We start from the raw sequence: 23,617 nt of genomic DNA, 5'->3' as shown, positions 1-23,617 counted from the left end.
ACAGAGACAATTACCACAGTACAACTGTCCCTGTAGCACACATAGCAGCTCTCTAGGGACGAACCACAGCCCCAAGTTACCAGTCACTTCCTGGCTCCATAACCTTCAAATCACATTCACACCGTGACCGGTCAACATTCTCACACTCAATGGTGGACGCTTGTGTCACCTGTGCTGACCTCGGTGGATGCTGTGTGTGTCACCTATGCTGGCCTCGGTGGACGCTGTCTCACCTGTTCTGACCTCGGTGTGCCAGAACTGCCGGCACATACTTTGATGCACACCCTTAAGCCTTGATCATGGCACATCTGGGCTGCGAGACCTGTTCCTCCGCACACATGTGCATGCACAGCACTGTGGGAGAGGAAGAAGCTTGCAGGGTGCAGATCCACAGGAGCAATGGAGATGGGGACCTACAGCCAGCTAATGGCTTGCCAAGCCCTCCTTGATGGCTACTCAACCTGACTACATCTGGAACTAACTAGAGTATACCTGTGAGGCCTTGCTTGCTCTCTCTCTTCCCATTCCTCCCTCTTTCCCTCTCCCTCTCTCCCTCCCCTTCTCCTCTCACCCTCCCCCTCCCCTTCCCCCTCTCTTCTTACTTATATTAAAAATTTTTTTCCTCACATGATATATCCTGATTACCATTTCCCCTCCCTCTACTCCTCCCAGTTCCCCGACACACACCTCCCCTCCCTTCTGGATCTACCCCCTTTCTGTCTCTCATTAGAAAACACATAGGCGGGGCTGGAGAGATGGTTCAGTGATTAAGAGCACTGACTGCTCTTCCAAAGGTCCTGAGTTCAATTCCCAGCAACAACATGGTGGCTCACAACCATCTGTAATGGAACCTGATGCCCTCTTCTGGTGTGTCTGAAGACAGTGGCAATGTACTCATATAAATAAAGTAAATTAACGATTTAAAAAAAAAAGAAAACACATAGGCTTCTAAGGGATAACAGAAAAATAAAGTATAATTAGATAAAACGAAAGCTAACACGCTGGAATTGGGCAAAACGAACACAAGGAGAGGCGCACAAGAGAAGGCACAGGGAACAGAGACACACTCCTTACACACTCAGGAATCACACTCAGGCATCCCATCCAAACACTAGAATGGAAGTCATAAGATATAACCAGAGAACCTGGTGCGGACGCGCGCAGGTCCCATGCAGGTCTCGTGCATGCTGCCCCAGCGTCTATGAATTCCCATGAGCTTTGATCATGTAACTTGGAGGCACTTGTTTGCTTGCTGTCCCCATCCCCTCTGGCTTTTACACTCCTTCTGCCTCCTTCTCCACAGGGTTCCCTGAGCCCTGAGGGGAGGGATTTGGTGGAGACCTCTCTTTCACAGCTGAGTGTTCATAAGTATTGTCTGCATAACGTCTGGCTGCGTGTCTGTGTTTGTTCCCATCTGCTGCAGGAGGAAGCCTCTCGGATGGTGGCTGAGCAAGGCACTGATCTATGAGCACAGCAGAATGCCGCTAGGAGTCATTTTATCGCTATACCGGTTTGTTTGTTTAGAACAGTAGTATTGGGTTTTACCCTAGTCTCTGTCCTGTCCAGTCTCAAGTACTTGGTTGCACAAGCAGTGTTGGGTATGGGCTCTATGTTGTGGAGTGGCCTAAGTCAAACCAACCCTTGGTTGGTTACTTCCGCAAGCTCTGCGCCTCCATTTCCCCAGCATACCTTGCAGGCAGGACAGATTGTGATGGAAGGCTTTGCTGCTGGGTTGGTGTTCACATTCCTCTTTTGGTAGTTGCACGGTACCTTCCCACACCAAAGACACGAGCACGTATGGGTGAAGGCTCTTTGTAGGCACCAGTCGGATTTCTCCATGTCCAATGGGTTGTCCCGTGTTGTCTTCGGCAATGGGGCCTCGTCATCAGAGCAACCCTTAGTCCTGGGAACAGCTCGGGTTGTTTGGGGATTCCCATGGGACCCCTTTGGCTAAAGACTCAGTTAGATGCAACCCAATCTCACTACTGCAAGCTTCCTTTGTGAAGAGATGACAAGAGATGGCCGGTTGGGGCTCCGTCTCCCCCGTTAGTTGACGATTTCGTTTAAATCACCTTCATATGCACATCTCTTTTAGGAAGCGTCTCTGTAGTGGGTTCCATACCATCCCTCAAATGGCCTGTACTTTCAGCCATCTCTCCCTGTATCTCTCCCTCATGCTCTTCTTCCCTGCCCCTCCCCCTCCCCCTTGATCTTCCCGTTCCAGCGCCCTCCCCGTCCATCCATCCATAGCTGCCTATTCTATTTCCCTTTCCTAAGATCTTTCTGCCCACTCCCCAGTTCTAATACCTAACGCTATAGCTGACTTGTGTGGTTCTAGGAATCGTAGCCTGATTATCATTGACTTAACAACTACTATCCACACATAAGAAAACACGTACTCTATTTCCCTCTGGATCTGAGATACCTCCCTCAGGTATCTGACTTTTATTTGATTTGATTTGACCGTTTGTTTGTCTGTTTGTTGGTTTTTGTGACAGTGTTTCTCTGTGTAGCCCTGGCTGTCCTGGAACTCCCTCTGTAGACCAGGCTGGCCTCAAACTCAGAGATCCACCTGCCTCTGCCTCCCAGAGCTGGGACGTAAAGGCGTGTGCCACCACCACCTGGCTATGATTTCATTTTTTTTGTTAGCAGCTAAAGAATAGTTCACTGGGTAAACGTACCACATTTTCCATTGAGGGCCATCTAGGTTGTTTCCGGTTTCGGGCTATGCTGACTAAAGCAGCAATGAATATGGTTGAGCAAGTGCCTCTGAGGTAGGATGAGGCACCCTTCGGGTACATGCCCAGGAGTGTACAGCCCACTCTTGAGGTAGATCAACTTCCATCTTCCCCAGGAATTGTCACGCTGATTTCCACTGTGGCTGCACAAGTTTTCATTTCCACCAGCAATGGATGAGCGCTCCCCTTGCCCCACTTCTCCAGGGGTGAGTGCTCCCCTTGCCCCACTTCTCCAGGGATGAGCGCTCCCCTTGCCCCACTTCTCCAGGGGTGAGCGCTCCCCTTGCCCCACTTCTCCAGGGGTGAGCGCTCCCCTTGCCCCACTTCTCCAGGGGTGAGCGCTCCCCTTGCCCCACTTCTCCAGGGATGAGCGCTCCCCTTGCCCCACTTCTCCAGGGGTGAGCGCTCCCCTTGCCCCACTTCTCCAGGGGTGAGCGCTCCCCTTGCCCCACTTCTCCAGGGGTGAGCGCTCCCCTTGCCCCACTTCTCCAGGGGTGAGTGCCACTCTGACAGACCTGAGATGAAATTGCAAAGCAGTTTTTATTTTCACTAAGAGATTTTTTTTTTCTTTTCTTTTTTGGAAGGAAGCAGAGAGAGGCTCAAGATAGGGTTTCTCTGTGTAGCTCTGACTGTCCTGGAACTCAACTCTGTACATCAGGCTGGCCTTGGACTCAGACATCCGCCTGCCTCTGCCTCCTGAGCACTGGGGTTAAAGGCGTGCGCCACCACTGTCCAGCTGGGGGATTTTTCTTAATTAGATCCTTTGAAGTAATAAGATCCACTCTACATCTGGGCCTCACCTGCGTGGCCGCCTACATGAAGGGCCTAAAAGAAGAAAGCATCTGTTCTTTGCCTGCTTGCCCTTGCTCTGCCTTCACTTACGTGAGGACCTACCTCTTTGAGATCCCAGTTGAGACATCCAGCCTTGTGGACCGGATTCTTGGACTTTCCATTGGTAGACAACCATTGTTCCATTGTTGAACTATCTAAGTCTCTCTAAAACAAAATCATATTTTATATATATTGTTCTATCTTATAAAATTAGTATGTTGTATTAATTAACTATAAATATTATATTTATTAATATAGATTAATATTATATTTTTATATATGTTCTATTAGTTTGGTTTTTCTAGAGAGCCCTAATACATCCCTAACCCATCCAGCACTTCTCTCTCCACCTCTGAGCCAGCAGCACCAGGATGTTGGTAGGAAGTCAGTCAGCCATGGAGGGAGGGCTGACACCACTGCAACAGCCCTAGGCATCTAGGGCTTTCTCCAAGAAAGTCAGTCATCAGAACTGCGCACATCACAGGTGATCTCCCAGAATTCATCAGTAAAGCTTTGGTTAGGTTAGCCTGCAGCTGCCTGTGGTCTCTGCATGTTCCTTAAACTGCCAATGGGGCTCAGGAAGGGCCCGGACACCAAGAGTTCCTGCCTGGCTTTCTCTCTCCCCCAGGTCCACGTGTCCCCTCGTGTGGGCTAGTCTGCTTCATGTCTGGACAGAGATGTTTGACAGCTACCTGCCAACTGCTCTCCTGAGTCAGTATTAAGTATGGATGGTTTAAAGGCTGCATCACCTTCTGAGGGGGCCATGAAGTTGTCGACCCTAATGGTCCACTCAAAGTCTGTATGCGCTGGGTTTGTGACAAAAATGGGTTTGTCAGCCCCCGAAGGAGGCCCTGTGCCGGCTAGATTTGTGTCAACTTGAGGCAACCTGTACTCATATGAAAGGAGGAAAACATGACTTGAGAAAATGCCTTCACAAGATCGGACTGTGGACCAGCCATAGAGCATTTTCTTCATTAATGATTGATGGAAGAAGTCCCAGCCCATTGTGGGTGGTGCCCTCCCTGGGCATACGGTCCTGGGTTGTATGAGAGAGCAGGCTGAACAAGGCATATGGAGCAAGCCAGCAAGCAGCACCCCTCATGGCCTCTGCATCAGCTCCTGCCTCCAGGTTCCTGCCTTGTTTGAGTTCCTGTCCTGACTTCCTTCGGGGATGAGCTACAGTGTGGAAGTGTGAGCCGAATGAACCCTTTTCTCCCCAACATGATTCATCATAGCAATAGAAACCCAAACTAACCCTTCAGATAGATGTGTCCTGGGAGCCAAGCTGGAGACAGACAGTATCTCGGCCAGCAGGAACAGAATAAAGCCCATATGTTAAGAGCCTCAGCTCACATATCTGGCCCATCCGTCTTGCAACAGCTGCTGTGTCTCAGCCAGCAGCATAAAATACAGGCAGGGCTAACAGGATGACGGTGGCTGCTAGATCCGTCCATCTCCAAGTATCCTTACCAGTCGATGCCTCCTTCCACTGTGGGACATGTTTTTCCTTGGGGTTTGCTGATAGAAACTATTTTCTTCTAGTCTGTGTGCCTGACCCAATCCATCCAGGTGAGTGGCATTTGCTGTCCGGGTTCAGATCCTTACTCTGCCACTGCTATCCATGGGCAAGTGTACTTAATAGACCATGGCCCACCCAGGGTCTGGCTCTGCCAGGGTGGGAGATGATGGAGGGAGGGTGGAGGGTTCTTGGCACAGCGTCACATTCAGGGGGATTGTGTATAACCGGTAATCACCAAACACGAGGTGCAGAGCTGCCTTAAGCACAGGCTTTTGAGGAGTTCTCAAGGGGGCCAGCAAACCTGGGCTCTGGAGGCTGATAAGAGGCAGGATGAAGTCCCTTCTGGAACCCCATCAATTGGCATGTAGAGTGTACAGTGTTAGAATGTGTCACCTGTATTTTCCCCTGTCATAGCCAGTCTTGTGCCAGCTCCTTTTCTGCACAGCCTTTGCAGAAATGCAGTCCTCACACCCTCCAAGGCCGCCCTCCTAGGAGAGCAACCCTCCCCGTGTAATGCCCTTCCTCCTCAGCTGGCTAGCAATATCTCTGGTAAACCGGTGGAGTCCTCCCTGGGAGAAAGGCAAAAGATTGCCCACCCCACTGCCCCACGGTGCCCACAAGTGAGCTGAAGCTGGCAGGGTTAACACTGAGGTGCGTTCTCTGTCTTCGCTCCTTTCTCCTTGCCTGCTGGGATGCAGAAAGATGGATGGAGCCTGTGCAGCCCATTCTTAGTCCACAAAGCACTGGACCAGGAATGCCAGCGCAGCACTCAGGGAGGAGCCTAGGTACAGAGAACCTTTGGAAGGAATTCGTGGTCCCGCCAGCCTTGAGCTCTCTGTGACACATGATCTGTCTGGTGAAGATCACTCTCCCCGTTTTCCTTCCATTCCTCCCTCCCTCCATCTTCCATGTCCTCCCTCCCCTTCCCTCTCTCCCTTTTTACCAGGTTTTCCTCTTCCTCCCTGCAGCTGGGCTGAATTCTAACTGGGACTCAGCCCAGCAGTGCTCCTGTTTCCCCAGCCCGCAGGCTGAGAAGGCTCATGGGTGAAGCATCCTCCACCTGCTCCTCGGGAAGCCATCAGTCAGCAGAGGCAAACAAAGGTGATAAGTACCAGAGGCTCACTGGATGCAGAAACGGTCCCAGCTGGTGCTGCAAGATGTCCCTTTCCAGGCTCCACCACTTGGACTAGACGGAGGGAACTCCGTGCCTGGCTTCTCTGGCCACATGCTCTGTCCTGGCTGACCAGCAGCTCTCGACATGTTCATACATGAAAGAAGGTATTCCATGTATGAAAGCCGGCCGATGCATGGGGAGACGTGTGCCAGTTCCGGTCACACTTGGTGGGATAAGCCGGAGGGCACAAGACAGAGTTTGCAGTTGCCCTTCATGAGGTCCGTAGAGCATCAGATTCACAGGGACAGCAAGATGCCACCTGCTGAGTGGAGGGGTGGCTGCTGGGTACAGTTTCACTTGGGACGTTAAACAAGTTAAACAAGCCCTGGAGATGGAGAGGAGCCCCCAAAGCAGTGTGGGTGTCTCATGTCACTGAAAGATATACTTAAAACGCTTACGGCGGCGAAGTTTGGGGACAGAGAAAACGAAATGGCAAAGCCAGGAATGGCGGCCCATCTGTGACCTCAGCACTTAGGGAGCTGCGGCAGGATGACCCCATTGCTTCCTTTACAGCAAGTTCCCGGATAGCCTAGGCTATGAGGCCAGTCTCCAAAACCCACTACCACCAAAACCCCGGATGACTGCTGAGACTGGGGCGCCCTCGTCCTTAGGACTTGAGTGCTGAGTTTACAATCCCCCTGTGAAATGCTTCCCTGAACGCTTTCAGCTTCGGTCCATCCCAAACTGTGGCAGAAACCACGGCAGAAGCACATTTGAAAGGTGGTGGGGTCTCACAGTGCAGTCAAGTCTGTGCTGTGGTTTCAATTACAAATGGAAATATGTAATCAAAGTGAATGAAATACACCAAAATTACAACCGCTCGAGTTTGGGCAGCAGGGTAAAGGATGGCAGTCATTTCTTTCTTCTGTTCCCTCCTGGTTTGTTTGTTTGTTTGTTTGTTTGTTTGTTTTGAGACACCATAACCCAAACTGGTCTGGGATTCATTACATTACCCAGGCCGGCATTGAACTCAGAGCCATCCTCCTATCACAGTCGCCCCAAGGGCTGGAGTTTGGGGCACATGTAATGCACTCAGCTGATTTTTTTTCTTTGTTCTAAACATGCTAAAGTACAAGCCTTTACATAGACTTCAGAATGAACTCCATACATCCCAAGGTCATAATAGGCTGGCACCGGGCATGGAGGGCACATGCCACCTGGCTTCCTGGGGAGGCAGGCCAAGAGTCCTCTAGGAGCCACAAGCTCAGAGCAAGGACTATGTGGTAATGGGATGCCCAGGCTAGACTCCCAGAAGGACAGGCATCCTAGTAGACATCGGGTTCTGCTGCTTATAGAACCCTACACCAGGGCTTTAGTTTGAAAGCTAGCTTTGCACTTAGTCACCAAATTATTACTGGGCTTCTCCAGAAGGTGTCGTGGGACACAATGCCATCCTGGCAGCAAGCAGGAGCAGGACCACACTCCCACATCACACACACACACACACATACACACACACACACACACACACACACACACGCCCACCCAGGGCCAGCTCTGGGGGGGGCGGTGCTTCCTGCTCAGTTGCACCCCATGGCCAGCTCAGCCTCTGTGCCCACGCCAGGCAGCTGTGGTGTCCATGGCTTGTGGTTGCCTCAGCCCCAATCTGGGCTCCTGGTTGCTCAACCCAGCATGTTTTTCCTCTTCTGCTTTTCTCAGGCAGGCTGAGCCCTGCTGCATGTGGCCCCCAGGGCTCTGTGGGTGCACACAGAACGCCCCAGGCCGTTTCCATGTCCCTGATTGCTTTTCCCTCCTGGGGTTGCTAAACAGTCTATGAAGAAAGCTCTTTCTTTTGTCTTTTTGTTTTAAGGAAGGAGTATGACCTCTGTCTACAGAGAGGCTCCATGTCCCTCCAAGAGATCAGGCCCCTGCCTAGAAGTATCTGTTTCCTCTCCTCCCCAGGCAAGTCTGATGACACCTTCAAGGGCTCAGGCAAGGGAAGCCTCAGATGCTTCACTGAAGAGACACCCAGAACTCACCTACTGAGCAGGGGAAAGGGGTGAAGAAGAGCCTGTGGAGGTCAGGGTAGAGGTGAAGCTAAGCACAGAGATGTGTTGATTCATAGGTCTCTGTATTGGCCTTTGGGAAGCGTTTCCTTAGAGCACTGAGGTTCCCAACCTACGGGCTGCAACCCTTTGTGGGGAAGTTGACTGACCCTTTCACAGGGGTCACATATCAGATATCCTGCAAATTGGCTAATGATTCGTAACAGTGGCAGAATTACAGTTATGAGGTAGCAATGAAGATAATTTTATGGTTGGGGAGGGGGGCCGCTGCAACAGGAGGAACTGTGTTAAAGGGTCGCAGAGTTAGGAAGGTTTGAAGACCGCTGCTTTGGAGTCTTAAGGAAAGGGCCTGGTCAGCTCTTTTTCTTGCTCTGAGTGAAACAAATTAGCTGAATGCTGTACTCTGTGAGCAGAGACACTGACCTCAGCTGCTTCCCCAGAACCCAGGCATTTGCTCGCTGCAACAGAACAGCCAAGCAAGGCCCTGCTTCAGGGCCATGGTGTGGTTGTGCTTTGGATGAGGGTCACACTTCAGGCTCTGAGAGGCCTCTATTCAGCTTCCAGGGGCCAGGCCTCTTCAGGCCAACTGACAAATGGCTGTCTCTCCTCCTCTACAAGAACCTTGAAGCACCTCTGCACGGAAGGAACCTGCCAGGTTTTTCCAAGCCCCAGAAGAAAAGCCAGGCTGCGCAGACATCTGAAACAAATCCCCTCTTTCCTGATCCCCAGGTCTTTATTCTGCAAAGATCTGAGAGGGCTGCCTAGGAACAGACAAAAACGGGTAATTCACTGTCGGCAGCAACAACTTGGCCTCCGGCGCCCAAGCCCTGGCTTTTATTACTCTGTATCTGAAGGTTGTAGGGGGCTCATGGCCAGGGGCCAGAACACTTCTCTACCAGCACAACCCTGGCAGAAACCAGGGCTTCATAAGTATGAGGGGCCTGGCCCTGAAGCTGGAACACAGCTGTCCCATGCCTGTGTGTTCTGAGAGCAGAGGACCAGCGTGGACAAGTCTGTCTCATGCATCTCAGAGCCTGGGAGACTCGGGGCAGGAACTTCCGAATGTTTTAAAGCTGAGTTTCAGCCTGAGATCCTTAGAGTCCTGTGGCAGAGACCCACTGGGCATAGGTCTCTGCTGCATACCACGATTTAAGTTCCTGTGTGTATTCAGGAGGGGCTGGATCCTCAGCTTTTGGGTTCTTTTGGCCAGGGTGCCTGGCCTGACCTCCTGTTATAATTGAAAAAGCAAAAGACAGAACTCCTGCGGCCCACACCTGGGATCTCAGCTCTCTGGAGGCAGAGGAGGAAGCGGGGTCAGGAGTTAAAGGTCACCTCTTCTGCATACTGCACTCAAGACCGAAATGGGCCATAGGAGAGCCTGCTTAAGAAGAAAAGTAATAATAACAATAAGCAAAACTTTAACTGGTTTGAGTGGGAAAAAAGAGAAGATGGACGGGCTGGCTCACAATGACAAGGCACCGGAGTAACCAGCAGCCAGCAAGGGTGGGGTCCGTGAGGTCCAGCCATGCAAAAGCCACAGTCTTACTCCAAGTCTGGGGCCCTCTGCCCTGCAGGAAGTCCAGACACACCCTTCTTGCTCCACCTGCAGCAGAAACTGTTGCCCAGCGGCTAGCAGAAATCCTGGGAGCCGGAAAAGCTGTGTGGAGCCTGTGTGAACCCTCTATGTCGAGAGCGGGGATGGCCAGTGGGCTTAGGTCAGAGTCACCTTCATGCCAGCAGTAGGCATGGGGTGCATGGCTTGCCACAAGAAGGCCAAGTGGTGCTCTGAGAAATGGGTTTGAGAACAGGATGGGACAAAAAAAATGTATGTAGGAAAACAAACTCCCGAGGCACGTTGAAGGTGGGTATGGTGCCACACGTCTCTAACACCAGCTCTTGGGAGATGAGGCAGGAGAGTTGCTATGAGTCTGAGGTCAGTCTGGGCCCCACAGAAAGTACCCTGCAGCCAGTGCTATAAATGAGAACTTGTCTTTAAATTTAAAAGCGGGGAGGGGGCTCTCGTGCTCAGGTGCTGTGATTGTGACCAGTGCTGGGCCTTGGCTGCTGAGGTGAGCTGTGAGAAGCAGCACCATCTACTGAGGGCTGGACTGCTACTCCCATGGGTGTGACCTTGTGTGCGAGCAGGATTCCAAAGAAGAGACTCTGGATGGAAATGGCCCTAACCGTAGTGACAGCTGTCCTTATAAGGCATCGTTGAGATGTGACAGACACAAGGCCAACAGAAGAGACTAAAATGAAATACCAGAAGTTGGGCCAGTCTGCTCCACCCACCTGGACCTCAGACTGCACACGTGCGAGAGGAGAAACCTTCATTGTAAGCCCTGGGAGAAACCAACCCAGGTCATCGTTAAACAAAGCTCCTGGGAGACACAAACACATTCAATTCTGCTGTCTTTGTGGGGGTTCCTACTGACGTAGAAGCCATGAAAGGAAGCTCCGCTTGTTCCTCAAGACTTGCTCCGCCTGTTATCCCCGCCCAGAACCACCTTGCCCAGGAGCAGCACCACCCACAGTGGGCTGGGCCCTCCTTCCCACAACAATCACTAAGAAAATGCCCCACAGGCTTACCCATAGGTCGGTCTGGTCTGGTTGGGGTATTTTCTCCCTTGAGATTCCCTCTTCCCAGATGACTCTAGCTTGTCTCAAGCTGACATAAAACTAGCCAGCACATTGATCCTGGCTCTGACTAGATGGTATCAACCAGGCACCAACACGAGTGCATGGCCAAGCACCCCAAAATCCCAACATGGACCCCCCACACACCCTGCCCACAGTCCACACTCCCCTCCTCATCCTCAAGCATCCCAACCTGGGGTTTTCCAGTAAGGTCACAGGGACATTTGAGGAAGTAGTGGCCATGAAGGCTGGGAAAGTCCTCTGGGCCTCATGACTCCACTTCCCAGGTGACCCCAATCTAAAAAGGCATTCGTCCTCCTCCAAACTCCCCAAAAGATCTTCAGAGGGAAAAAAAAATCCCATGCTCCTCAGCCCTCCAGCCTAGCACAGTCAGCACGTGGATGGAAACACCGAGGTGCTACCAGGAGTCAAGCTGTCAGGAGCCACAAGTCTCCACACACAACACCCAGCATCGAAATCCCAGGGGCCCACCCTCTAACCACTTGTGGTCAACTCCAGACGGCCACTCTCTGCCACCAGAACAGTGGCTAGTCTCAGTGGCCAGCAGAGAAGCCAATTTTTAGCCATCTCTGACTAAGCCAGCTTCCATGGCTTACGCCCTCAAGGCTCCAGCCATGGTGGTGCTGTGATAGTAATGGCGGTGATGATTCTGATGACTGGGATCGACAATAATAGTGTTTGAAGTGACGGTGGTGGTGGTGGTGGTGGTGGTGGTGGTGGTGGTGGTGGTGGTGGTGGTGGTGGTGGTGAAACTGAGACTCCCCTCTAGCGTGTGGGCTCCTTGGCAGGAGCTGTACCCCATGTATTCTAGTGTCTTGTGAGCGTGCCTTGCACTCAGCAAGTGCTCGGAAATATGTTACTGATGTATTACTTGGGTTTTGGAGTTTTTAAGTGGAGCAGCTCCCGCACAAGCTGCCTCCGGTACAAGCACCTTTGAAGCTGGATGTTTTTATCTGCAAAGTTGAGCTTTCCTTCTATCCTGTGTGACAGCCACGTTTGTCTTACTCATAACAAGAACACTCCTTCAAGAAAATATGCCATCTGTATCTATTGCTTTGTGCACACACACACACACACACACACACACACACACACACAAATGACATCTTTCTCTAAGCTCTTCAGGCCCCCATCACACATGCACAGGAGTGTCCAGAAACTGAGGCGGTGAGCACAAATACAGACTGTTTAGCCGCTGTGGAGAAAACACTTCCCTCTCTGGCCCTGCTGGCCTACATGTGAGGAGGGGTGAAGGCTAAGCCTTCGGAGGAAGGATCCTCTCAGCTAGCTGGAGGACAGCTCTGAGCTCTGAGGGACCTGAAGTGAGACCACACCTCAGCAACTCTGTGCTCAGAGCCAAAGGGCATCATGACAAGCAGGAAGGCCTCTGACCCAGGCCTCGCTTTTCACCCCAAGCCCCACATTACCCATCCATGCACTGGCCAACCTCCCTGAGTTTCCATTTCCTTGTTTCTCGGGGGTGTTTGCAGCCCAGAGAGGCGGAAACAGCTGGGTCGGATGGCAACACGTGGTCAGGGGAAAAGCTGAAATGTCTAAAGCGAGTGGTGATGCCTGTCCTTGGGTCTGAGGATGAACATCGCACCCTCTCCTGGACAGAGTTTTAGCACGATTAAGGAACTGAACACGGGGAGGTCAGCGTCCCCCTGCCCTGGTGTGTCGGATAGGCCTGTGGTCCTGCAGATGGAGACACCTGTGTCACTTCCTTGGGGATGGCTCTGCGTCATCAGTGGAAGTAATTATTTCTTTTTTTTTTTTTTTTTTTTTTGGTTCTTTTTTTCGGAGCTGGGGACCGGACCCAGGGCCTTGTGCTTCCTAGGTAAGCGCTCTACCACTGAGCTAAATCCCCAGTCCCGGAAGTAATTATTTCTATTTTAAAATGACAGCAGTACTGTGGAGGACACACAATTCCCATGGACTGCCCAGATCCAGCAGAGGACTCACAGGATGTGGCCAGTGAGAACCCTCAGCAGTGGGGACCTGAGCTTGTCCTCCGAGACCCACACGCTAGAAGGAGAGAGCCAACTTCACACAGTTCTGGGGCTGCCACAGAGGTGCTGTGGTATATATACTCTAACACAATTAAATAAGTATAATTTAAAATGGTTTTAAATTTTAAGAATTTGAAACTACTTCAAATTTTAAAACTATCCTAAATTTAGGTTGTTTTTTGTTTTTGTTTTTTTTTTGTTTTGTTTTGTTTTGTTTTCTAAGAAAGGTCTGATAGCTCAGGCTTTTGCATAGTGTGGTTTGTAAAGGCAAGTACAGAGGCAAGAGAGTCGCTGGAGACCCAGGACTAGCACGAAGTCCTTGCGCCCCCTGCTGTTCACTCAGGATGTGACCGCCAGTTTCCCATGTGTCAGCAATTTTTCTGCAGCTGAGAAATTTAACCTAAAGAAGCAAGCTTAAGAAAGAGTTGATTTTGGGCTCATAACTCAAGGGCAAAGTTGGTCGTGGCAGGGAGGTCACCCATGACGGCAAGAGCAAGAAGTAGTTGGTCATGCAGCATCCACAGTCAGGAACAAATGGTGTCTGCTGGTGCTCAGCTCAGCCTAGGGAATGGTGCCTCCCACTTCTAGGATGAGGCTTCGCACTGAGTTAACCCAGTCCAGACAATCCTGGGTGTGCTCAAGGCTTTCTCCTAGATGATTCTGGAGAACGTAAAGCTAATAATATAACTATCACAGGCTGTGCATGACACTAGATTACGCACGGGCAGCTTAGATCTTAAGAGACTTGCTAGGTGGTGGCTACCTCTGCACCCCTTCCCTTTCTGCCTGTTCAAAGGCTGGGACACCTCATTAGGTAGGGCGGTGACTCTCAACCTTGTCTAATTTCCAAGAAAACCATTAGGCTTGTTAATGTCCCTTGGACCCTGTTCGGCACCTCAGGGGTGGAGAGGCCACACCTATGTGTCCAGCCAGTTTCCCAGGGGACTTGTAGAAGTGTGCAGTGGCTTTGGTCACTGTGAGGATTTGACAGCCACAGCACCCAGACTCTTAGCACTGGCTGCCAGATAGTCCTACTGCCACCTGCACTGTGACAGCAGTGCCAACTCCAGATCCCGTGTACTGTTCCTAATAAGGCTCTGGTGGCCGTCCCTTCTGTTCCACCAGGAACCACAGTCCAGGGGCCTGAGGGGTGCCAGGTGTCCTGTGTGAGCATATTTCATGTTTGCTGAGCTTGTTCTACCGGTGTTGCCTCGGGACCTTCATATCTTGTCACAATCATGGTCTAAACCGACTGGTTAAATGAGCACATCATAGAACTTCAGTGCTAAAACTGGGAAGGCTTGGAGAAACCTCTGGGCGAGCACAAGCAGCCAATGACCAATGGATTGCTACCATACCCAGCAACTATCAGACATTGCATTGTCTTTCTTTCTTTTTTTTAAATGTGTGAGTACACTGTGGCTTTCTTCAGACACACCAGGAGAGGGCATTGGATCCCATTACAGATGGTTGTGAGCCACCATGTGGTTGCTGGGAATTGAACTCAGGACCTCTATAAGAGCAGACAGTGCTCTTAACAACTGAGCCATCTCTCTCTAGCCCAACCATCAGATTTCTAAAGGAACACTCTCTTCCTCAAGCATGAGAATACATGCTTTGCACACACATCCCCAGGTCTCACCTTGTTCATGCCGAGATCAACCTGGCACAGCAAAGGAGTGGAATCCAAAACGCCCATCCCAAAGCAAGGGGCTGCCTGCCCACAGCCCACTCTAGCTCACTAACCCTAGACCCTTAGGTGTTTGCATTTGTTTGCTTTCAGTGTTGACTCATGGTGGGAGGCAAAAGAACAAAAAGATGAAGTAGTTTCGGAAGCCCCATGGAGGTGGGCCCACGCATAAGGCTTTGATGTGTTCACTTACTAAGCACTTATGAAGCACCACGTGCCAGGCACTGTACCAGGTGCTCCAACAAGATCAGCACTGGAGGCTTTCGTCTGAGTTGGGCCCCACGTCATTCAGTCTTGGTTCAGATTTCCGATGCTGCAACTCTACACTCTTTGTTTAGGTCTCTGAGCGCCCTCTGCTGCCCAGTGCTGAGAATACATTGCATGAAAATAGCTGTGGTAGTTGCAAAACTCAGGGACCAGGCACCATCTGGATGCCTAGGCCCAAGACAACCCCTTTAAAAGGCATCTTGAGGCCCTTTTTTTTTCTGAGCCAGAGCTGTGTGTCTCAGGAAAAGTTTCCCATTGACAAGCCTGATAGCCTGAGTTTGAACCCCAGGGTAGGGGAGAAAACAAGTTTATCTTCTGATTGCTACACACACACACACACACACACACACACACACACACACACGGGCACACGCACACACATACACACACACACACACACGGGTGCACGCACACACATACACACACACACACGGGCGCACGCACACACATACACACACACATACACACACACACACACACGGGCGCACCCACACACATACACACATACACACGGGCACACACACGGGTACACGCACACACACGCACATACACACACACGGGCGCACACACACACATACACACACACACACACACACACGGGCGCACGCGCACACACACACACACCCACCCACACACACGGGCACATGCACACACATACACACACACACACACCCCACACATGCGTGCGTGTGCACACATACACACAATACATACTTAACAAATAGTGCTTACGACTCTTTTGATTTTGGTTTTAGTTTAGCCAGGGTCTCTCTATGCAGTCCTAAAACTATGTAAACTTGGCTGCTCTCAAAAACCTACCTCTCTTGGGTACTGGGATTAAAAGCAAGAAGCAAGAACCACCATACCACATTTTTTAGGGCTGGATGTGGTGAGGCACACCTTTGATTCCAGAACTCAGGAGGTAGAGGCAGGTGGTTCTCTGCGAGTTAAAGGACAACCTGGTCTACAAGAACAAGTCCAGGATAGCCCAGGCTGTTACACAGAGAAACCCTTGTCTCAGGAAAAACAACAAAAAACCCAAAAGATTTCTTTTTAAATCCTGTGTTTATGGGGGCACGAGTCTAGGAGTGCAAGTATGAGCTGAAAAGAGCATCGGATCCCCTGGAGCCAGAGTTACAGGCAAGTTTGAGCCATTTGACGTGGGTGCTGGGGACCAAACTCAGGTCCTCTGGAAGAGCAGGACACACTGCTAATCGCTGATCCATTTCTCCAGCGTTTTTTTAAAAGAACAAGCACAAAGCCTGGAGCTATAGCTCAGTAGCCCAGCGCTTGCCTGATCTGCAGGCTACCCCTTCAAGCATCTCTTCCCTTGTAGACAGGATCTCTGGTGCTTACCTGGGACGAGGCAATGGGCTGTCTCCTAAGTGCTTGCCAGGGGTCAGGCCGGCCTCCTGAAGCCACTGTTCATCAGGCTCCAGCTCTGCTGCCAGCTTGTAGCCGAGGTTGGACCTCAGGGCCTGAGGCTCCTGGCAGCCATGCCCCTAGCAGCCACACCCGGCACTAGCACTGCAACTGGGTTTTATCAGGCTCTCCAAAGCCCTGGCTGGCCTAGAACGCACTATCAACCAGACTGTCCTCAACTTACTGTGATCCCTCTGCCTTCGCTTCTGCCTTCTGAGTGTTGGGATGGAGAATGTGCCACCATGCCTGGCCAGTCGTTACAGCCTGGCCTGCTCTGCACAGCCAGGTGGTTACCTCTGTTGAGTGGTGACAATTTCAAGAGACAGAAAGTCTCAGAAGTAGCTCACGGCAATTTCTGTAAGCCGGTACTTAGGACTTGGTGTCAGGCTACCCTAATAGGATTTTAGGACCATGTAAAATGTCACAACCTACAATCCCCCAGACCACTAGAACAGTCAGTCAATCCCCCAGACCACCAGAACAGTCGGTCTCGTTCCAACTTTTTTGCTTGTTTGTTTTTCAAGACAGGGTTTCCCTGTGCAGCCCTGGCTATCCTGAAACTCAGAGATCTCCCTGCCTCTGCCCACTGGGTGCTGGGAGTCACCACTGCCTGACAGGTTCGGTTTTTATAAACTTTCTAACAAGTTAAAATGCAAGTCTCCTACTCAAAATATATTTACCCATCAGTGGGTAGAAACGCGTGTCACCCGGCCTGGTGACCTGAACTTGACTCCCAAAACCACATCAAAATGGAGGGTGAACACCCACTCCCAAGCTGTTCTGTTCTCCATACATGCTTCCTGACACACATCATACACAGTAATACTACAACTAGAAAACCTTAAAACCTCGTCACTTCCACTATGAGAGACCTAGCATCTCAGCAGACAGGCACCTTCACTTAATGACTGCCAAAGAATGAACCACACAGGCACCACGTAAACTGGTCATTTATTAACATGGACCATTGGACACAGCAGCTTCCAGCATGCTGAGGGAGGGAGGGAGGGAGGAGCCCACAGCAGCAGGCTCTCACTTCTTCCATTCATTCTTGTTGTAGTCCCACTTGGCGGAGAAGCCCTGAATGGGGTTGACCTTCATGTCCAGCATCCGCTTGGTCTGCATGGCCACCCAGTCACGATCAAAGGTATGAGGGATGGGGCCATACACTGTGGTAGAGAACAACTCTGTGAGGAAGGCTGCCCGCTGGGATGACGCAGCCCAAGCATCCATGGCTCAGGTTGCCCCCAGACTTAAGCAAAGTCACTCAACCCCTCTCTCTCACAAGCTTTAATCCAGGGCTCTAGTAACTCCTATCTCAGACCCTTCCTCACTTGTGAAAGGTCTGCAGGGAGTCCTAAGTATTAAGCCGTCAGTGGCAGAGTCTGCAGGGCGGCCTACCACACAGCTAGGGGGAGCCACTCAGAAGGCTGGCATGTTAGGAATCTGCAGCCACACTCACAAGGAGGGCCTGCTCTGAATGCAAACACAGCCTGACCCAAAGAGGATGCATGTCAGAGAGCAGGCAAGCTCAACAGTGTCCAAACAGTATGGAAAAAAAAGCCTTAACACCCCAGACTCCAGATGCTCAGGACCAGTCAGCCAGCCATGCAGCCAGCCATGCAGCCAGCCATGCAGCCAGCCATGCAGCCAGCCATGCAGCCAGCCATGCAGCCAGCCATGCAGCCAGCCATGCAGCCAGCCATGCAGCCAGCCATGCAGCCAGCCATGCAGCCAGCCATGCAGCCAGCCATGCAGCCAGCCATGCAGCCAGCCATGCAGCAAATGGGTCTCCTAGCTCACACTATGCAGTCCGCTGTAGACATGGGACTGAGCTAAGCAGATCCAGGGCTACAGAACTTGGTATGCTACACAAAGCAAACCCGTCTCACTCTGCCACAAGGACAGTTGGCCGTGCAAAAGGCTCCCTCTAGCTCTGAAATGTCCCTGTGATTACAATGTCTCTGGAGGCCACGTGAGACCCCAACAGTACCAAGAGCCACAGCTGACCCAGGCCTCACCTCGCCTCGCCCTCCCCACTTACCGTAGCTCTTCTCCCAGATCAGCACAAGCGCAGTGAAGCCGATGAAGAACATGGCCAGGCCCACCACTGTCTTCCACTCATTGGTGCCCTTGTTCATCTCAGCGAAGCTCTCGTTAAACTGGATGCGGTACACTGAACGGGACATATGCAGGGTAAAGAGGACTCAGTCCCCTCCCTGAAGAACCCATCCCAGGGACAGCATGGGCTAGGCCAGAACACACAACTGGGCACAGATCTGCGCTCACACACCAGCACACACAGAGGGAGAAAACGCAGAGCTGAGTGTGAGCAAAGGCCTCTGAATGTGACTCTTCACACGGCTTTCACAGCACACGATGTTTAGCTGATCTTTTGGCAAAACCACCCCCATCGTGCGTACAGAAAAGCTGTAATCTCCACGCCTGCTCCTCACTAAGGGCTAAGGCAGCAGTGTGGAGTAGAGATACCCAGAGGCCCAGCCGGAGACCTGACCTAGTCAGCTCCACACACTACTGAGTTTTCATGCACACCCTCTGATACCCACATTGGACTTTCTCATCCCTGGAAAGGCTGCTCCAGTCGGCCTTCTCCTTCTCCTTCAGGGCCTTCTGGCTGGCAGACAGCAGCTTGACGTGGGCCACATCAGGCAAGGGGTAGTCACGCCGATCAACATAAGATGGGAGAGCATAGTCTTCACTCTTCACAACACTCCCTAAAACACATGGATAAACCTGAAAACTCGTGGATGGGAGTCTAGGCAGAAGGGTGATCACAGTTAAAGGAGAGCCCCTAACCTAACCACACCCTAGGATTTAGTCACCAGAGGCAGGACCAGGGTTGAGGGTTACTTGTTGGACAAGCAACTAGACTGAATGAAGATCCAACTGCAGGCTCTCATACTCAGAACATAGCACCCAAAAAGGTAAAAGTGGCTGTTGCAGAATAAGCAGACCCACGGCTGATCAGTTCTGCTTTCCTTTGGATGTTTCCCACTCAAAACCAGTCACGTCGGCCCAAAGTAAGCAGCGAAAGAGCCAGCCTGAGGGAGGTCCGGCTGCTCCTCAGCACCATGGCACTGAGCATGCGTATGCGCATCACTTAGGACTCAGCAGGACAACGCTCAGGCCACTGTTCCCCCAGGGTTTCCTGTTGCTAAAGTCTCTAACTTGCCCCAGCTGTCTGTAGGACAAAGCTTTGCTTTGCCCCATAAGTTCAGGCCCATGTCTGAATGTCCAGGTCATGCTGGTACACAATAGACTAAGCCTTAAGCAGTGCTGTGGTCCTTCCATGTGTTTCTTTTGGTACACGAAGGACCAGAGTCTCCATTCTTCTGTTCAAACTCATCTCAACAGAATCCGAACCAAAACAGCCAGAATCACGCTCCCACTTTAACTCTTAGCATCCCATAAAGCTGGATGGGATAGCATACACCAAATCCAAGCACTTGGCAGGCTGAGGCAGGAGGATCTCAAGCTCGAGACCTGACTGATCAATCATAGACATTGTCTTAAAACTAGGAGACAGGGCTGGAGAGATGGCTCAGCAGTTAAGAGCACTGACTGCCCTTCCAGAGGTCCTGAGCTCAAATCCCGGCAACCACATGGTGGCTCACAACCATCTGTAATGGAATCTGATGCCCTCTTCCGGTGTGTCAGTGAGACTGGTGAGACAGTTTATTCACATACATAAAATAGATAAATCTTGAGAAAACAAAACAAAGAACAAAAAAAAAAAAAAAAACCTAGGAGACAATGATCAGAAAAAGAATGGCAGCTACTGAACCTTCTTACCAAGTTGAACACACACACCCTCAATCCTTTCCTCTAGGTTTAAAAAACTTGGATTGCAAGCTATTCAAAGATGTAAATTAGGGTGAGAATGTTCCAGAATCAATCAACTATGATGATAATGGTACATACCAGTGAGTATACTAAAAATAACAAGAAGTGACTTCAGTGAGCCAATGTATTGTGTGACTTACAGCTTGGCTATCAGACTGCCATAAACTCTCATGGTCTCAGAGCACAGCGGCCATAAAACACTGTATTCTACACTTCAGAGCTTTGTGCTTGTCCCTGGGATGAGGAAGGCAAAGGCCAAACGCTCCTCTTTTAAAAGGACAGAGAGGCAGAGCCCACAGTCAGCCGCAGCCACCTGTGCAGGACCAGGACCCACCGTGCCCAAGTGTGGCGAGTGAGTGACCTCACTAGGCAAGGATGGCATCACACATACACACCCCGGAGCATGGGAAACATGGAGGACACTGACCCCTGCGGACCATGCTGAGTGAGACTGAAGATAAGTCCCAAGCAGCCATCCTTGCTCCTCAGCCCTAAAGGCTGTGGGTGAGGAGAGCTCACAGCCTTACTTCCAAGTAGACCTGGGTTGTAGAAACCTTCCCAACCTACCCAGGCACATGCCAGGCTTTACACATCAGGGGTTCGCAGTAGCCCTGCATGCCTTAGTAAATCTGAATCTTTGGAGGAAATTTACAAAATAATAGAAGGGCAAAGAAAGGCAAAGACTCCCTGTACTCAAAAGATCACTTCTGTTCTCACCCAAGGTGAGCGCTGCCTGGCTTGTCAGACGTTAGGGCTCAGACCGCTTCTCAGTCACCTCACACCACAAATACCTCAACTGACAGCAGTGCCCCAGTGGAGTCCCAAAGCGCCCTAATACTGTAAGCACAGATGTCCAAGGAGATTGAAGCTCCTTGTCCACTGGCCAGATTAATAAAATGACAGCCAAGCCAAACTGAAAATTGGTCTTGTCACAGCTTCCCGTGCTCGGAGATGGAGCCTGTCTTTCATGTTGGTTAATAAAAGAGGGATTTTCCTTGCCCAAACCCTTCAATAACACTTAATGTCTCAGCCTGCACCTCTGGTGCCCCCGGGGGAGAACAACAGGACACAGCATTAGAACTACTGCAGGATGGCTGCACTAACACCAACACGGAGGGCCGCTGTTGCATACTCAATACATGCTGAACAAGGTTCTCCAAACATCTCATCTACAACCCAAGCCTCATGCCTCACACTGCTAGCCCTTCGGCAGCAGAACCCTTCTCCTAGAAGCCTTCCCAAGTGCCAGCCAGGCTACACAGTCCACCTCTAGGGCTAACGCTACCTTCCCGTGGCCAGCCCACTCCATACTGCAAGCTCTGTGGAAGGTCCACCTCACGTTATCTTAGTCTCAGTGCCTAACACTGGTAGGAAGAACAGCTTCACAAGTGCCAAGATAACGTGGTGACATGCCAGGCTCAGAACCAAACCTTGCATGTCTGTATATTTCAGCTGAGAAGGCCGATCCTTACAACAGCAGGAGCTAGCCATGATTGCAATGCAATCCGCACAGCTCTGACTCAAGCCCACCCAACGGCCTTTGCTTCCACTGCTTCCAGGATGGAAACAGAAGGGGGGCTTAAGAGGGTCAGAGTTTTGTGGGTGGAAAAGATTAGAGTAAGATATGGAGACAGACAGAAGGGACAGAACTTTACCGGTGTGGTACTGTACCTTTAACCATAGCATTCAGGAGGCAGAGTCAGGAACCCTGAGAGTTCAAAGCCAGTCAGAGCTGCACAGTGAGACTGGAAGGAAGGGCAGAAGGAGGGACGGAAGAGAGAACTAGAAAACAAACTGTGAGAGGAAACTAAAGCAAGCCAAGATCCTGGCGAACAGGATTTATCTATGCTCCTTCAAGCAGACAACCGTCCTGTTCAAATTCTCATCTCTCCCTAAAATCCCCGCAAGGTCAAGCTACCAGACATCTTTGTTAAAATCCTAGCACAGGATCTTAGACTTAGGGGCAAAATGACATTAAGTTGGCCTATTTGAAAGTAACAGTCCTTAGCCAGGCCTGGTGGTGCACATCTTTAATCCCAGGGAACTCGGGAGGCAAAGGCAGAGGCAGAGGCAGGTTAAGTCTCTGAGCTCCAAGGCAGCTAGGGCTACCCAGAGAAACCCTGTCATGAGAAACCAAAGAAGGAAAACAGAAAAGGAAAGGAAGTAAAAGCCCCACTTACCATGTGCCCGAAGGCACACCGAAGTAGAAATGGCTCTCTTGCCAATTAGGCTAAGTGCCCTGGTAGCCAACATTCTGAAAGATAAAAAACGTATATCCCTAACAATGAGAGAAAACACCTTTTAGCACAAGTCTTTTTGCCACAGAACATTGAGGAAGTAAACGCAACTTATTCCCCCAACGTTAAAAAAAATTTTTTTGGTATGATTTCATCAGCTTTTTAAGGCACAGGCTGACCTTACCATATCTACCTCATAAGAGCTGGCATTGCAGGCCAGAGGCGTGCACCCAGAAGCCAGTTTTTATTACTGAGGAGAAGGCATGAAATAGCACAGGATAAGGTTCTTCTACTCAGTACACATTTACAGAGCTTCCTGATATCAAACCAAGGGCTGTGATATACATACATGGCTTTGGCCACTTACTAGAAAACGCAGCTTTTTAAAGATTAACTAGAAGGCCAGAATGACTGAAACTGCTAGAACTCGGTATAGCACGGTGCCACCACGAGCTGTTCCTCTCTGTGGCGGTGGGAGCACCGCCTGCGGACTTGGTTTTATTTTAAAAATCGACTTGCGCAGAGACTGCGAAGGACAAGCGGAGGAGGCCGCCCAAGCCCTAGCCCTGGCGCGCTTCCCGTCCCTGCGGCCCGCAGGCGACCTGGATGACCCTGTCACCCGCCCCAGCGACCCGAGCTCCACGCCTCACTTTAACACAACCCCTCTTGATTTCGCTCCCCGAGAGCGAACGCCCGAGACCGCAAAAAACAACGCCCGTGGCGGCAGAAACCGTAGCGTGACGTCAGGACTCAGCTCGCTGTCCCTCGGGCCTGGCGGAGCGGGAACGCCCGATGCTGGGCAGGCCGGAACCGAACGGCAAATGGGGACCCAAGACAACAGATCCGCCCGGGAAGCGGGCGCCCCAAGGTCACGGAGCTGCTCAAGTCCCGAGTCCGGGGGCGCCTCGGAGGCACCGCTCCGGCCCCGGCGCTCCAGGATCTCGGCCCATGGCCGCGCCGCCCTCACCCGCTGTCAAAGGCCGTCACCTGCCACTGCTGCCCAGGCGACCGCCGCGACCGCCCTCTACACCCCGGGTGCTCGCGACCGGAAGAGCGGGTCCCGCACCGGAAGAGCAAGACGGTGCCGCGAAGCATCGCGGGAATCGAAGAAGCCCCGCCCACGTCCATCAGCTTCAGATCGCGGTGCGGCAGCTGTCGCGAAAGGCCGAGCAGGCCGCGCTGCTTTCTGGCAGACGCTAGCT

The 23,617-nt window shown here is 51.4% G+C and overlaps 1 protein-coding gene across 6 annotated transcripts; it reads right to left on the bottom strand.

Annotated features, from left to right (window-relative positions):
- Positions 1-17,248: 17,248 nt before the first annotated feature.
- Positions 17,249-23,520, bottom strand: Cox4i1 (cytochrome c oxidase subunit 4i1). Of its 6 annotated transcripts, none has more exons than XM_087594333.1 (5): positions 23,383-23,520; positions 22,359-22,432; positions 18,882-19,049; positions 18,359-18,490; positions 17,249-17,483 (listed from the first exon to the last, which is right to left on the bottom strand). In XM_087594333.1, the coding sequence occupies exons 1-5, from the start codon at positions 23,508-23,510 to the stop codon at positions 17,347-17,349; spliced, it is 639 nt and encodes a 212-aa protein (XP_087450459.1). In that variant the 5' UTR covers positions 23,511-23,520; the 3' UTR covers positions 17,249-17,346. The 6 variants fall into 6 exon arrangements, with proteins under 6 accessions (XP_087450459.1, XP_087450463.1, XP_087450460.1 ...); XM_087594337.1 differs by having other exon boundaries at positions 22,783-23,468; XM_087594334.1 differs by having other exon boundaries at positions 23,066-23,468.
- Between the last annotated feature and the right edge of the window lie 97 nt (positions 23,521-23,617).

This window comes from Rattus norvegicus, chromosome 19, assembly GCF_021556685.1.
Source record: "Rattus norvegicus strain SHRSP/BbbUtx chromosome 19, alternate assembly SHRSP_T2T, whole genome shotgun sequence".
In the NCBI taxonomy this organism is placed as follows: domain Eukaryota; kingdom Metazoa; phylum Chordata; class Mammalia; order Rodentia; family Muridae; genus Rattus; species Rattus norvegicus.
The sequence above is the reverse complement of the archived record's forward strand: the minus strand, read 5'-3'. Positions and strand labels throughout refer to the sequence as shown.

What these genes read in the sequence shown, in the direction of transcription:
- Cox4i1 (XM_087594333.1), bottom strand. Translation starts at nt 23,510, where the DNA reads ATGCTTCGCGGCACCGTCTTGCTCTTCCGGTGCGGGACCCGCTCTTCC. An exon ending in GGTGTGCCTTCGGGCACATG is followed by an intron (nt 19,050 to 22,358) that starts GTAAGTGGGGCT and finishes CATGTGTTTTAG; the next exon opens with GGAGTGTTGTGAAGAGTGAA. An exon ending in CAGGGATGAGAAAGTCCAAT is followed by an intron (nt 18,491 to 18,881) that starts GTGGGTATCAGA and finishes TGTCCCGTTCAG; the next exon opens with TGTACCGCATCCAGTTTAAC.